Raw genomic sequence first — 16,535 nt, forward strand, 5'->3', positions numbered from 1 at the left:
ATTTTTTTTTTTTATACATTTCAAATTTTGCTCTGGACAATTTTTTATGTTTGTATTCAACATAATAGGCCTACCTTATTATCTCCATTAAAAGTACTGAAATTAATGTATATGTGACAAAAAAAAAAAAAGGCTGTTTATTATTTTGGTCGGTAAAAAATATGCTTGGCTGGTGGATTTTTTCATCTACCAGTCCCCGTGGCAAGTGAGCCAAAAAGTTAATTTCGGACCCTCCTCTTCACAATGGGTACAGCCCTGCCCAGCTGCTAATGGGACGCCGTCTTCGTATTACGGTACCAACCCTCCCTAGGCTACTCGACCCTTTGTTACCTGATAGCGCCACCATAAGTGTTTGGGAGAGAGAGAAAAAAAGTGCAGACATGAGATATTTCAACAAACGTCACTGAGTGCATGACCTGAACAAGCTCTCACCTGGCGATCAGGTGTGGGTCACGGATCAGAAGGTGTCGGGAACTGTGGTTGAGGAACATCCATCACCACGTTCTTACCAGATGGATGTTCCTCATGGAACTGTTTGTAGGAACCACCATTTCCTCATTCCTAATGATGTCAAGGAGAGTGATTGTGATACAGAGACACAAAATGCACTGGTACTTCAAACATATTCTGTCAGTCCAAAAGGAAAAGTAAATAGAACCAGATCAGGGAGGCCAGTTGCAAGACCTAAAAGATGTGTTCTAAGCGATGTCTCTTATAAGATGTCAACGACTCACCGCTATATGTCTTCATTGTTGAGTGAAACTACATAACAATGTTTTACATGGTTTGAAGCCTGAATACTGTTTCTGCCCATGAGGGGGCGTTGTTGGGCTAGGGAATAAATGCAAGGCTAGATAAAGAGTCCACAGGTGTTTGTGTGCTATTTTCTCACTCAATCAACTAGAGAATACGACAGGGGGAGATCTGTTAGTGTTTAATGTTCTATTATTTTGGAATTTAAAAGTTTTTTCTGGTATGTCTGAGTTTTTGGGATTACCATTGTGCTAAAGAGTAGAGCCGGTTCGGTTGACGATTGGCCGGAAAGCATTATAATCTGGCTGCAGTCTTTCAATGGAAAATATATGCCATACCTGTATTAGCTAAAATGAATTGGCACGGAATGGAATGGTTAGGCAAAAAGAGTGGGTTGGCCAAACGGTAAAAAAAACAAAACAGATATAATAACAGTAACAACTGATCAGGATAGAGAACCGGTCTAAAAAAAAAAAAGTACACCCCCCCCCATCTTAGTCAGAACTGGTTTTTCTGGATTAGCTGCAGTTCATCAGATTGTTCTCTAAGGAAGAAAGTGAAACCGATTCCAAAATATTGTCTTCATGTTCCTGCTCACTCATTACAGAGCTTACATATACAAACCAATATTTTGAGCTGAACATGGACCTGCTTATGTTTGCTTTTGTGGCTGTAATTCCAGTTATATCTGACGGTATGTAAAGTATTCTTTATGATAATTATGAAAAGGGCACATAATTAATTGTCAATTTGAAATATCTGGAAACATGCAGTTTAAACACAAGAGACTGAATTTATGTTACATTGGAGTCATATTTTGAGTGAAAAATGTCAAGTTTTGGTTTGTGTCATCTGTCTTGTTATACCGTAAAACTTCAAATAATAGCCCGGGCTTCTATTTACCCAAATCGCCGAACTGCACCGGCTTGTATTTGAGACAGGCGTCTATAAGAGACAGGCCTTTAATTTAGTGTTGAGATATTCAAGCATGACAGTAGGAGGTTAACACATTATATTATGTTTTATTTATAAGTAATTCGAATGTGTGTAACAAATAATTTAATGTAAGAAATGTCTTTGGCTATTAGCAGCATAAAAAAAAAACATAAAAAACGAAACGATGTGACAGCAATGGGCAGAACACAAGTTACCACTAAAATCCATCGAGCATATGAACTTGTTGCCGAAACACATCAACAAGAAAGAATGAAGGCTACCCTGTAAAACAACTGCAATCATGTGATAGAAAATTACTCTATTCATCACTATCATCATCCCCGCGATCCTCAATTACAAGTTCATTGGCGAATTCCTCCTCCACGTCGCTCTCCTCCACTTCTCCCTCTCCGGCCTCCGCTAACTCTGCCTGCCTTGCTTGCACTAACAGCTCCCGCCCAGATGCGCACGGCTCTCCCTCTTTGAAACAATGGATAAGGTGATCCTCGCTGAAGCTAGTCAGGCCACATACCTAAGGATAACATCCCGAAGTTAATGAAATATATTATCTCCTCTTTCTCCCTCACACACATACACACACGCGCGCGTGCGCGCGAATAGTGATGAGTCGTTCATGAACGGTTGCGTCTGTCACGTGAAATCTAATCAAAACATAGAACAGACGATCTGACTGGTTTTAGAATATCATGTATAACCCGATACTAAAAAACAGACCAGGCCTCTATTTGAGACCGGCCTTTATTTACCCAAACCTGTCGTCACACCAGGCGTTTAAAAGAGACAGGCGTCTATTTGGGACTCGGCTATTATTTGAAGTTTTACGGTATTATAATCAGTAAATATTTGATGAATCTCTCCTGTTTTACTCGTTCCATGTTAAATGTTTGTTATATGTTTTAAATGTTTTATTTGTTTATTTAGCCTAATTAAAAGAGATAACAATGATATTTTTATCCACAAATTTTTTTTCTGATATATTTTTTTCTGTTATAATTTTTGTAGTCCTTTATAATGGTACTCATCCACCTTTTCTTAAATTCATCTGTTTCTGTAATCTCACATTGTCACGTCTATTTTTGGTTTTATTTAGGTTCATGTTTTCATAGCTCTTTTTTTGTAAATTAGTCTGTTTCCTGTTTTGTTATGTGCTTCCCTGTTCCTGTGTCTTATTTTAATTGGTTTCTTTGTTTCAAAAGAATGTATGCTGTATGTAGTGTATGTCTGAGTGTATGTAACTCAGCTATATAAATAAATCGTATTATTATTATTATTAATAAACTGACTTCCAGCCATAGCCTTAAAGCTGCCGTCGGCAAGTCTGGCAGATTGGGTCGATTAGCCAAAATTTTGAATGTTTACAACTCTCATGCCCCTCCCCACTACCAGCGAGCACCCTAGCATCTATCAACACCATGGACTCGGAGGTAGGCTGCCCTGGCTAATCTATCCATAGATAGCAATAACCGAGGAATTGGAAGCTTGTTAGTAGATTTTCTCTCCGCCATCACGCTTCCCAGTGGGCATTTGATGTCAATTTAACATCAATGTGACATCAAACAATGATGTCAAAATTACGTCACGAAATAGGTCAAAAATGAAAGTCATATTGACGTCAAAGTGTCGATGTCAATTTGATGTCAAAATTTTGACCTCTGCTGATGTCATTTTGATGTTATTTTGATGTCATGCTTTGTTTGTTGGTATTTGATGTCAATTCAACATTTATTTGACGTCAAGATGTCATGATGTTGTAAAATGATTCTATCTTAAATTGATCAATTGCCATTTCATATTTATACTGTGATCTTATTTCATTGAGTAAAACATGTCATTAATTTAAATGAGTTAACAAAACATCAATTTAACTCAATCCTCTCGCAGATAAGCGTTAGTTAACAACAGCACACATGAATGAGTTTAAGACCTTAACAAAATAGATCATCAATGCATCAACAAGTACACAATCACTGCCTGTTAAATAAAACAACTTGCAGCATAATAGCAGAGTTTTCTTTGCTCATCCAGAACTGAAGCACAGGCTCTACTCTTCAGCACAATGGTGACCCACAAAACTCAACAGAAACTCTTTAAAGGTCATTGCATGGATTACTTTATTATTTTAGAATGTTTCCTGGGGTGCCCTTATAATGTTAGTATGTTTTTTAGATCAAAAGTTGTTATAATTTAAAAATAAAAGGCATATTTCCTAGCCTGATTTTAGCCTCTGAATTCTCTGTTTGCAGGGGCGTGTCTGCTGTGAGACTTCAGTGTAAACGCCCACTGCTGTGATTGGCTGCTGTGAGACTTCAGTGTAAACGCCCTCTGCTGTGATTGGCTGACATGCTTGCATATGAAATATTTAGCATTACATGTGAAACTCTCTCGAAAACATTTACTATTACAGCTATTATACGTTTTTACTATTACAGCTATTGAGATTAACGAATCGTGAGAAGTTTTTTAAGTATTTAGACCTATTCCCATCACATAAAACGTTGCAGTGATGCAATCTCCAGGTGAACTTCAGGCGTGGCGTGTGCATGTGATATTAACGTGCGCGAGTGAGGGGGGATCTGTGGCGTGTGCACGACCTGTGATTGACAGTCAGATCTCACACCCCCCTGCGCTGATTGGACCTGATGAAGCGGGAGCGCTGGATTTTTGCAAAACAAATAACAAGCTCCAGGTGGAGTTAGAAGCTCGGGTTTTTTTCTAAAACCACCTTATTTATGTTGTTCTGTCGGATTATAGTGTCGATTACACTGAATATGATCAAAAAAAATTTGCCGACGGCAGCTATCATCGGATGATAAAAGAATGTTATCTTGTTTATTTTTGTTTTTATTTTTTTATTATTTCAATAAACGGCACATGGGTTCCTCAACTCGCCTGCCAGTGGGCTAATGTTACACACATTTATCTGGTTTTACAGTGATGCCTTTTTTTTCCAGGGTATTTCCTGGTTACATGACCAGATTAGGTAACCAGGAAACATTTTTTATTTTTCCTTAAACAAAATTGAAAGTAGCTCTGCTGAACTCTCATAACCACAATTTGTTTGAATATATATAAAAGCAGACATTTAATTTTTAGCAAGAACAATAATAAGGAAAAACTAATCACGTTTAATTTTTGGGGATTTTTTTATTTAAGCACCTTTAAGGTATTAAATGCATTATTAATTCATTTCCGTTTGTTTCAGGATTCACTGTGCACGGTCCCTCTGGTCCTCTGGTTGCTCCTCTGGGATCTTCAGTGGTTTTGCCCTGTTATGTTGATGAACCTTTACCATTGGATGATCTGGAGGTGCAATGGAGAAGAACAGACTCAGAGACTCTGGTTCATCTGTATCAGTATGGTGAGCGACCAGAGGTCCAGCAGCAGGATTATCGTGATAGAGCTCATTTTTTTACTGATCAGATTCAACATGGAAACTTCTCCCTCCGTCTGGACAAGCTGAGAGCTGAAGATGGAGGAAATTACACATGTAAAGTTTACAGTCTGCAGGATTCTGGAGAGACTGTGGTTCAAATAAAAGATGTTGGTGAGAATGAACTCCATTTAAAATATTTCAAAAGAATACACTGAGAGTACCTAAACGTAATTTCAGGAAGAATTAACCTATCTAATCTCTCAATTGAGCAGCTGCTCACCTTGCTCCACCTCCCCAACTTCACCATTTAGGCATTTTGCTACCATACTCATCTTCCAAGTATTAGTAGTCCCACTGGGGGGTGTATCTAAGCTCAAGTTGAAGCTGCGTCTTCGAGCAGCAGACAGCAAGCCAAATAAGTTTAATAGCCTAAAGATTAAATGGGCAAACAAACTTGTAAAACTGTAATATTTCATGTTTTTTTCCCCAGATCGTTTGCTAGTATCAGGATCGAGTCACTCCATATCTGCGCCTGTGGGTGAGGACGTCACTCTGAACTGCTCTGTAGACTCTCACATCAAACCTGAACACATTGAAGAGGTTTCATGGAGGAAAACAGATGAAGATGAAGATATTCTGGTTCTGCTCTATCTGAACAACGAGACTTTTCCAGATTCATCAGATGAGCGATTCAGAGACAGAGTTGAGTTCTTCTCTGATGAAATCCCCAAAGGAAACTTCTCTCTCAGACTGAAGAGTGTCAGAACTGAGGACAAAGGAGTTTACATATGTCATCTGTTTGCTGGAGTACTTTCAGCCAATACAACTGTGATATTAAGACCTAGTGAGTAGCATACAGGCAAAAACATACAAATCTGTCACAAAAATAATGGTAGAAGAAAACAGCTTTAAATTATTATTAATGTTATATCTTACTTGAGTGCTTTGGATTTTTTTCTTCCTTTTTGGTACTTAAATACATGATTAGTTGTAAGGCGTTTCAATGGCAACAAAATTTCTTAAATAAACGTATTGTTTACTGGCATATCATTTTTAATGCCTGTGTGTTTGTCTGTAAATATTACTATTTTTCAGGTTTCTCTAATTCACACACAATGGTGTTGATTCTCTGTATCTCTGCATCTGGATCTTCACTTCTGCTCTGCATCATAATCTACTACAGATTACAAAATACAGGTTGGTTCAAATGGTATATGTTTTTTACTGTAACAAATAAGAGGGTCAAGAACAGGTTTACAGTCCACACACAGAGCCTTTTATTTAGCTTTGATTAGCCTATATAAATCAACTATTAAACCATTTATAATGATCACATAAAGCTCAGGAGGGCTATTCAACAAGCTTCATTCAAGGGCCACATTATCAAATCGAAAAGTTGAGGTGGGCCGGTGGGTTGGTTTGGAGGTTTAGCTTATTAATTGAAACATAAGTTTTAGTAAGGCTAAAAAAGTATGGTATTTACTTGGACATGTGGTTTCCAACATTATGCTGATATATTAGACCAGATAATAAATAAAAACGTGATAATTCACAGCTGTGTACAACTATTTTCCTTGGAACAAATAAATTAATCATACAAACTCATAGCTGGTGAGAAATAATATTTATTGTATTTATAATTGTTATGCTTAAATGAAAATATCCTGACAGTGAGACTTGATAACCACAGGCTTCTCACTCCCACTGTATAAAGAATGCCTAAACACATGACTATATGCACCTTTACAAAGAAACTGACATAATTTCATAACAAAAATTAATTATATATTCATCTATCCACCTAATAAATCTAATGCTAATCACTATAACATAGTATTCAATATAAATATTACACATTTCTGCCCAACCCATGGTAAATTACTACAGTACAGTCATCGTTGATGTTTGTAAGGGTGGTGATTAGGGTATTTAAAGTCTTCTAATTTCATTCATGACACAATGTTTCTCCTGCTTTTCTCATCAGTCTTGTTGGTAATGTTGAGGCTGTTTCATCCGATTTAATACTACAGTAGTTAAATCATCGAGTGATTTGTGGTTTGTAACCGAGAGGTGTCTGTCGAATTGAAACGCTTCCCACTGGTTGTCGGAACGCTGTTTAATAATAGTGTGGGAATAGACTGGGAGTAAATGCAACTCCATGCTGGGCCGTGCTGAAACAACTAGTGAAACCACTGAAAACAGCACTATTTGTTGTTACTGTACTGACAGAGAAACAGCTTCAGATGATTCAGTGACCGAGCAGTCTGAATAAATCCTAATAATTTTAGACGATTGTGCAAGCGCGTTTAGAAAGGATCGAACCAAAAGAATAATACAAATTTACGAATGATTGGTATCGCTGGTTCAGTCGACAGAAATACGGGACACATATAATAACTGCTGAAATATTTGCACGTAAAACGTTGCTCAGGTCAATTGGAGTGAGTATCAAACTAATTAAATTAGCCGCACCGCCAGTGAAAAAGGAGGAGGAAGGTTGGTGTCGTCGGGCCGGATGGAGATGATTTGGCCCGTGGGCCGCCAGTTGAATAGGCCTGATAAAGAGGGTCCAAGATCACAAGCAAATGGAACACAAATCACCATTATGGTGACTTCAAAACAATTACAGTGGTAAATAATTCCATTTATACACTGGCATGGTTAAAGGCAACACCATAATGTGAATTCACTGTAAATAAAGAGCTGTACGTTTCTGTGACGTCAGCATCATTCTGCTGTTGATGCAGTCATTTGTAAGAAAATTACCCAGCATACATTGATTTCATAGTACATTTTTGAATAATTTACTGTAAACCAATAGCTACTCTTTAATCCTGTAAATTCATGGCAATTTTTTTAAACAGTGAATAGTAAGTTCATGTTGTTAATCAATATTACTAAATATATAATTACACTCCAACAATGACACCTTAAAATAAAGTGTAACCACAAGTTCTGTATTCAGACAAGTTCTGTTTTACTCCTTCACTAACTTTCTGTATTTTATATTCAGACCCCGCTGCAACCAAACGTGTCAGGACTCTTGGGTTTCTTCACGTGTTTCTTCCTAATATTATGATGTTTGTGGCTTTTGTTCTCTGGGGGCTCACAGAAGGTGAATGCATACACAATAGTTTCTCATTCACATTTTAAATATGATTTTAACTACTTGAATGTATGATGGTTCAGATCTGCTCACAGAAAAAACTCCAGTGTTAAAGTTAATGAGATAATGAAGTGATTAGTTGTGTGATGATTGATCATTATTGAAGACACATGATGTTAACAAGCAGAATCACTGAAGGTGAAAATCACAAATTTTGCCATTATGGTGATCAGTGTTTGATTTAGTTGGGCTCTTGACCCTTACCTTTTTAACTTTAGATTTTGTTTGGCTGCTGTAACTCATTTATAACAGCCAGATGAACAAAGAGAAAAGGTGATCTGATGGTGTTGGTTATGTTTTGATGTAATCATTATTTGACCTGAATCACTGAACTCATTTAGAGCCTAATTTCCAAGTTAGGTTTACTTTTTTGATTATTGCAGCACTGTCCTTTCAAAGCAATTTCAATGTAATCCAAAAGATCTCTTAAAAGTTGTTCTGATATGAAAACTTCGATTAATTTGTTTGTTTAGACACACAGACATCACGAATCAGCCTGTGAATCTCAATGGTGACAATAATAAAGCATGTTGCAGTGCATTCTGGCTGCCACAAGTCAAAACTCATTCATGGCTCCCATCATGCATTGCGGTATGAATAAATTAGGATCTGCAATGTTTTAGTAATTTCCTTTATTCTTAATATTTTCTTTAATTTCTGCTGTTTTTATGTGACTTTTTAGCAGCTTGTTTTCTAAGGTTCAGAGTTGATCTGTGTATCTGGTTATGCTCTTTGTCTCCATTGCCGAGATTCATACGCTGATTCTTGATGTCTGTGTGTGCCTAAATTAAAAAAATAATTGTTTTGTTTTTTAATCTTTCAACTTTTAAGAAAATCTCTGGATTATTTTGAAAAAGCTTGATCTTATACTCTAGAATAACAGTGATGCTGTAATCAACAATATAAATATAAATCAGAGGTCAGGCTCTAAATGAGATGATTCAGGTCAAATGATGATTGTGATAAAACACAACCAACAACATCAGATCACCTTTTTTCTTTGTTCATCGCTATCTCACGACCAATTCATACAAGTGAGTAAATTGTGACTGATTCATATGAATTTGTACGATTTTTCTAAACCCCGATGATGGTTAGGTTGAAGGATGGGGTTAGGGGTAGTTCATTCATATGAATTCATATGAATTGGTCAACTCGATCAATAAGTACATTTTAACAAAAATTGTACAAAGTCATACAAGTGAGGCCGAATAAATTTGTACGAATTGCCGTGAGATTGTGTAAGGTTGTTATAATTAGTGATGTGACATTTGAACCGAGGCGTCGGAGCTTGTGTCGAGAAAAAATGGGCGTGCCAGATGAAGCCGCGATTCGAGGCTTGTGTTGTTAACGTGAAAATCACGTGACTAATGACAAACAAGGCCTCGGATTGTGTGGATACGTCATCGGTTTGGTCTGAGTTTCGCTTCCGGATGCAGGGGGTTCGAAACTCGCACCACCTTGTGGGTGTTGTCAGGAGTAGGAGAAGCAGTTCTAGTAGTATCAGAGAGTCAGAGAGTTAGATAACTCCCATTGTCATTGTCGTTATTGTGTCATATATGTGTTAGGGCTGTATCTTATTACATTATATCAGGTTAGAATAGTTATAGTATATTGTTATTATTAATTATAGTAAGCCTAGCTATATTATAGTCTTGTTATATTAATTAGATAGGATTATTTGGATTGCTTTGGATTTTTGGATCTGGACTGGACTGCTTTTTGATTTCAATTGCCCTTTTTGATTAGTTTGCTTTTTGTGACCTCTTCCTTTTTCCTGGTAATGGAGCCAGCAAGAAAGAGGAAATCCTCCCCTGTCTGGCCTCAACAGAAGCATCAGTGTCCTCATTTATACCAGCTGGCACTGGCATTTTTTATGTTCCCCTGCATCCTCTGTGGCTGGAGAGGTTTTGTCCAAGAACAGGAATCGTCTAAACCCCAACACACTTGAAAAAATTCCCCAGTCCCATAAGCACAACACTGCACTAAAACTAGTAACAGTTCACTGCACAAAACCCCCCAGAAACAATTCTTAACTTTTCCCACCCCAGACTATTCTGTTGCAGTTTACTTTATTACACTCCCTCCACCATAAGCACTGCACTCAACACAGTGTCACTTTTGCTGTTCATACTGTCACTATCCAAACAATTTATGATTAATTAATTAATTGTGTGTGTGACAGTTGTCTCTGCACAAGTAAATTCAGACTGAGAAAGATACATATTTTATTTTATACCCAGGCAATGGACAAATGTCTGCTCAGGTCATTGGCTCAAAATTAATTAATTTGTCTGCTATTTCTTTGCACAGTGTCACTAGTGAGCAATGCTGAATGAAGCTTCGAGTAATGAACCTTTGGGTGAAGCAATGGGCTGCGAGCAGGGGGTCAATCCAGCAGCCGAAAAGCGTACCACCCCCGGGGGCCGCCATTGGCTAACAAGCCATCACTAGGGCTGGGCGATTTATATTGCATGACTTTGTTAGGCGCATCTCTTCAGGAAAGCCGGTTCCTTGATTAGTAGTAAATCGCCATCACCTGCTTTCAGATGGAGCGGCATTTACTACACAGCAAAAACTCCAGTGTTAAATTAACACTCCTGGGAGTGTATATGAGTCCACACTCAAGAGTGTAAAGTGTTAAAATATGAGTGTTAAATTAACACTCAAGAGTGTTAAAGTTAATGAGATAATTAAGTGATTCATTTAGTGATGATTGAGCATTATTGAAGACACCTGATGTTAACAAGCAGAATCACTGAAGGAGAAAATCACAAATTGTAAACCACCGTTATGGCGATCATTGTTTGCTTTAGTTGGGCGCTTGACCCTTATACATTATCTTTAAATTTTGTTTGTCTGCTGTTATTGATTTATAACAGTCAAATGAACAAAGAAAAGTGTGATCTGATAGTGTTGGTTATGTTTTGACATAATCATGCTGTGATCTGAAAAATGAAACTTATTGAGATAGTTTGGTTTAACTTGTTAACAGCAGATTTGTGATTCTACAGCATATGATTATCAGTATTTTTCTTATAATCCAAAATATTTAATAAACATTGTTCTGATCAAAACACATTCAAATGAATTTATTTAGAAACACAGACATCAATAATCAGCCTGTGAATCTCAACAATGGTGACAATAAAAAAGCATTTTGCAGTGGCTGCCACCAATCACAACTCATTTATGGCTCCCATCATGCATTGCGGTATGAATAAATTATGATCTGAATTGTCTATGTAATTTACTTTTCCTAATTGAATATTCTGCTCGTCACCATTGTTGAGATGCATTGACTGAATCTTGACGTCTGTGTGTGCCTAAAATAAATATTTTTTTTAAAAAAACTTTTAAGAAATCCTTTATATTATATCTAAAATTCTGGATATTTATGCAGAATCACAGTTATGCTGTAACCAACAACATAAATCAAAAACGCTCTCGGTTACTAACGTAACCTCGGTTCTCTCTAGATGAGGGAACGAGTGTTGCGTAAGCTAGCTTACGCTACGGCAAAAACCCTTTTCTCGAGAATACTGAAGCCAAAAAATTATCCTTAATTTTTGCATTAGTTTAAAACGCATTGCTGCATAAGCAGACCTAGGCAGAGCGGCTCGCGCGCCTATTGGTTGCTCAGCAGCAACTGCTGCAACCTATCCAGGACCTGGAGCGAGACTCCGCGAGACCACGCCCACGACGAGGCCATGCCTCTGGGGGAGTGCGCTCTGACGCCCAGAGGGCAATGAAGGTTCTTAGACCTATAAGCCATAGCGATAGCGTCAACTATCCATCTGGACAGGCTCTGTTTCGATGTGGCTAAGCCCTTAGTGCGGCCACCGAACGAAACGAAGAGCTGCTCTGACTGCCTGAAAGCATCAGACCGTTCGACATATATTCTCAGCGCCCTGACGGGGCAGAGAAAATTCACATCGTCCTCACCCTCAGATCTCGGAAGAGCTGACAGTGAAATGATCTGTGATCTGAACGGAGTGGAAAGCACTTTGGGGACATAACCGTGCCTCGGTTTAAGGATGACTTTAGAGTCATTAGGCCCAAACTCCAAGCACGAAGCACTCACAGAGAGCGCGTGAAGGTCACCCACTCGCTTAACTGAAGCGAGAGCCATGAGAAAAGCGGTCTTCAGTGAAAGATACCGCAAATCCACGGACTGGAGGGGTTCAAAGGGTTCGCCCTTCATGGCTTCCAGGACCAAGGAGAGGTCCCAGGCTGGAACCAGAGGGGGCTGAGGAGGATTTAACCTCCTAGCTCCTCTTAGGAACCTAACGATGAGGTCGTCTCTACCCAGTGACCGGCCATGCAAAGGTTTTGTAAACGCCGCAATGGCCGCCACATACACTTTGAGCGTGGAGGGGGACCTGCCCTCGTCCAAAAGCTCTTGCAGAAAGGAGAGAACCTCTGCAATGCTGCAGCGCTGTGGGTCTAAGTTTCGGGCCGAGCACCAGCCGGAAAACACTGACCATTTAGAGGCGTAGAGCCTTCTAGTAGAGGGTGCTCTAGCCTGAGTAATTGTGTTCAACACTGCCGCTGGGAGGTCAGCGGGTACCCGTTGATGGCCCATGCATGCAGGGCCCATAAGTCGGGGCGCGGGTGCCAGATCGCGCCCCTGGCCTGGGAGAGGAGATCTTTCCTCACCGGAATCGGCCACGGGGTCGTGCTCATCAGTTGCATCAGCTCTGAGAACCACACTTGATTCCTCCAGAGCGGCGCCACGAGGAGCACAGAGCATTTGCTCTCCCTGATGCGCTTGATTACCTGTGGTAACATCGCGATCGGGGGAAACGCATAGAGCGGACGGCTGGGCCAGTCGTGGGCCAGCGCATCTCTCTGTTTCGTGAAGAATACTGGGCAGTGCGCGTTCTCCGTCGACGCAAAGAGGTCGACCTCCGCTCTGCCGAAGATGTCCCATAGTAACTGGGCTATCTGAGGGTGCAGGGACCATTCCCCGGGGGGAACGTTGTCCCTGGATAGCATGTCTGGGCCCACATTTTGGGAGCCCGGGACATGTGATGCTCTCAGTGAGCGCAGGTTGTGATGGGCCCACAAGAGGAGGCGTTCCGCCAGCTTGTGAAGGCTCCGTGACCTGAGACCGCCCTGGCGGTTGATGTATGACACCACTGACATGTTGTCCGTGCGGACCAAAACGTTGTGGCCTTTGAGGAGGGGGAGAAAGTATCTCAAGGCATTTTCGACCGCTTTCATCTCCAGACAGTTTATGTGTAGGCGCCTTTCTGAGGCTGCCCACAGACCAAACACTGGTCTGCCCTCGTAGAGGGCGCCCCAACCTGAGTTGGATGCGTCTGTCGAGATTACTTTTCGTCTCGAAGCCATGCCCAGATCCACTCCTGACTGATACCAGTCTGCCGCCTTCCAGGGATTCAGTGCTGTGACACAGTTCTGAGTTACCCTGAGGCGAACGCGGCCAGCGGACCATGCTCGCAGCGGGACCCGCGTCTTCAGCCAGTGCTGCAGCGGGCGCATGAAAAGCAAGCCCAGCTGAAGCACTGCCGAGGCCGAAGCCATAAGACCCAGCATCCTCTGAAAACGTTTGAGAGGAAAAATGCTGCCGGTCCTGAAAGCTGCAGCTGAGCGCTGAATCTGCAGCGCGCGCTGTGACGTCAGCCGCGCTGTCATTGACACAGAGTCTAAGTCTGTTCCCAGAAAAGAGATTCTCTGGCTGGGAGACAGTAAACTCTTGGTCCAGTTGATTTGGAGACCCAAATCCCGTAAATGGTCGAGTAATAGAGCCCTGTGCGCTATTAACTCTGACTCTGACTGGGCTAGAATAAGCCAGTCGTCCAGATAGTTCAGTATTCGCATCCCCCGTTGTCTCAGGGGAGCGAGCGCTGCATCCATGCACTTCGTGAATGTACGGGGTGCTAAGGACAGACCGAACGGCAGGACGGTGTACTGATAGCTCAGCCCCTCGAAGGCGAATCGCAAGAAAGGCCTGTGATGGGGCGCTATTTGAATCTGAAAATATGCGTCTTTCAGATCCACAGAGATAAACCAGTCCCTCGGGCGAATTTGCGCGAGAATCTGACTGGTCGTGAGCATTTTGAACGATCTCTGCATAAGGGCTCTGTTCAGCCGTCTGAGATCTAGGATGGGTCTGAGACCGCCACCCTTCTTTGGAACGAGGAAATATCTGCTGTAAAAACCTGCCTCGCTCCGTGTGTGAGGGACGGCTTCTACGGCTCGTTTCTCTAACAGTTTCGCAATCTCGGCGCGAAGTAGGTGTGCTACTTCGTTGTTCACCGTGGTTTCGACCCTGGCTCGAAAGCGAGGGGGTCTGCGAGCGAACTGTAGTGAATAGCCTCGTTCTACCGTGTTCAGTACCCATTCTGACACGCCCGGCAGCTCCCTCCATGCCTTTATGTGAAAAGCTAGAGGGAGAATAACGCGCGGGCTGTTGTCGCTGTGTGTGTGTGGCACATATCTCACAGCGCCTGAGAGAGAGCGCGCGCTCATGGAGGCGCGCGCGCTTCGCACACACATAACACAGCTCGTGTCTGGTAGAGGGTGATTTACACACGGGACACGTTTTGTGTTTATTGACGGGGGCTCTGAATGAGTGCTTATCACAGAGCAGCCCGTGTTTGTGTGTAGGGATGAGCGCTGTACAGCGGGCACCTTTCCCACATTCAAAACACACACGGCGTGAGCCGAGTTTATGGATATGGGCCGTGAATGAGTGTGAGTCACTGAGTCGGCCGTGTTTGTATGTAGGCGCGAACACTGTGGAGTGGGCACATGACCTACATTTATAACACCATCGGCGTGAGCCGGATAAACAGACAGAATGCTCTTTCTGTGATTTATTTGGGCGGCCGTAAAAACGGCCTTTGGTTACAGGCGAGCGTGTTGTGTAACGGGCTCGTTGGCTGTGAAATACACATCTCCAGTCGCCTCTGCTGAGGGAACTGTGAGGGAACCGCTGATTTTGATGGCGGTCCGGCCGCAGCGGGACTCAACCATCTTCGTCTTCCTAACGCGGTCAGGAAGACTTTGAGGGCTCTGCCTTCAGCACAATCTTGGACCGGGGTCCCCGAGGGGGAGGCGGTCTGTGGCGGCTGGAAGAGCGTGAGCGCTGGGAATCCCTCGGCTGACGGCGCTGTGAGGCTGACGGCGGGGGAGGCTGTGGCGCTGATTTCCGGTTGGGCGGCTGTTTAGAGCGACCCGTAGCGGAACTGGAGCGCTTCGGCAAGAAATGCCGCATAGCCTGGGAGGTTTTCTGAACCTCAGAGTACCGTTCCGAAAACCCCTTGACAGCCGGGCCGAAGAGACCGGATGGCGCCACGGGCTCGGCGAGGAAAGTGGCTCTGTCGGACTCCTTCATGTCGGACAGCGTTAACCACAAGTGTCTCTCGGTGACAGTGAGAGACGCCATATTCCTCCCGATGGCCTGAGCAGCGGACTTAGTGGCTCGTAGCGCTAAATCGGTCGCGCTCCTGAGGTCATTAAAATTCTCAGGGTTCGGGCCCGCCTAGTCCATTTTACGGAGAAGGTCGGCCTGATACACCTGAAGCACGGCCATCGTGTGAAGTGCGGACGCGGCTTGACCGGCGGCGGTGTAGGCGCGACCGATCAAAGCCGAAGTAGTCCTGCAGGCTTTGGAAGGCAGTGAAGGATGAGACTGCCATCCGGCGGAAGGCGGGCAGAGGTGCGTGGCTACCGGTTCCTCGACCGGAGGAATGCAGAGGTAGCCCTTGTCTTTCGCGCCGTCTACTAGAGAGAGCGTCGAAGAGACAGTAGAACGCAGCCTGGCAGAAAATGGCGCCTTCCAGCTCTTAGTGAGCTCCTCGTGGAGCTCCGGAAGAAAGGGGGCAGGCCTCGTGTGAGGCGTCGAGCGGCGGCCTGGCAGAAAGCAACCGTCCAGCCTGCTGGGTGCAGGCTCGTCAGGAAGCGACCAATCGAGGCCGAGGTCCTCCACGGCCTTGGTAAGCAGGCGAAGAAGCTCGGCGTCGAACGTAGACCGCACACCGCTCGATTCCTGAAGAGAAGGGGCGGGGTCCGGAATGGAGCCCGACCAGCCTTCGCAGTCAGAAGCCAGGATAGAGCAGCTGTCCCCTTCTGCGTCATCTCCCCCGACTCGATATCCACAGCGGGCGGCTGGCCGGCCGTGATAGAGGTGGGGGATGCAGAGAGCGATGCACACGGGGAGAGATCCGGCATGCAAGCGCTCGCGGCAGATGCCTCCGGTGTTCTCTGTGAACGGCGCTTTTTACGGCGCGGCCCAGAAGAGAGAAGCGGAGGGGCGGG

General features: G+C 42.9%; 1 protein-coding gene across 4 annotated transcripts in view; it reads left to right on the forward strand.

Moving 5' to 3' along the window:
- The first annotated feature begins 1,335 nt into the window (after window positions 1-1,335).
- The window catches only part of LOC309506949 (uncharacterized protein), a 34,546-nt gene continuing 19,346 nt past the window's right edge, over window positions 1,336-16,535 (forward strand). For 3 of the 4 annotated variants that reach the window (XM_082180981.1, XM_082180982.1, XM_082180983.1), the window contains exons 1-5: window positions 1,336-1,447; window positions 4,913-5,254; window positions 5,574-5,927; window positions 6,179-6,280; window positions 8,097-8,198. In XM_082180981.1, the coding sequence (XP_082037107.1) occupies window positions 1,396-1,447; window positions 4,913-5,254; window positions 5,574-5,927; window positions 6,179-6,280; window positions 8,097-8,198 (952 nt within the window). In that variant the 5' untranslated portion in view covers window positions 1,336-1,395. The remainder of the gene's footprint in view (window positions 1,448-4,912; window positions 5,255-5,573; window positions 5,928-6,178; window positions 6,281-8,096; window positions 8,199-16,535) is intronic. The other variant, XM_082180984.1, reaches the window with a different exon arrangement.

This window comes from Leuciscus leuciscus, assembly GCF_965113295.1.
Source record: "Leuciscus leuciscus genome assembly, chromosome: 1".
NCBI classification, from domain to species: domain Eukaryota; kingdom Metazoa; phylum Chordata; class Actinopteri; order Cypriniformes; family Leuciscidae; genus Leuciscus; species Leuciscus leuciscus.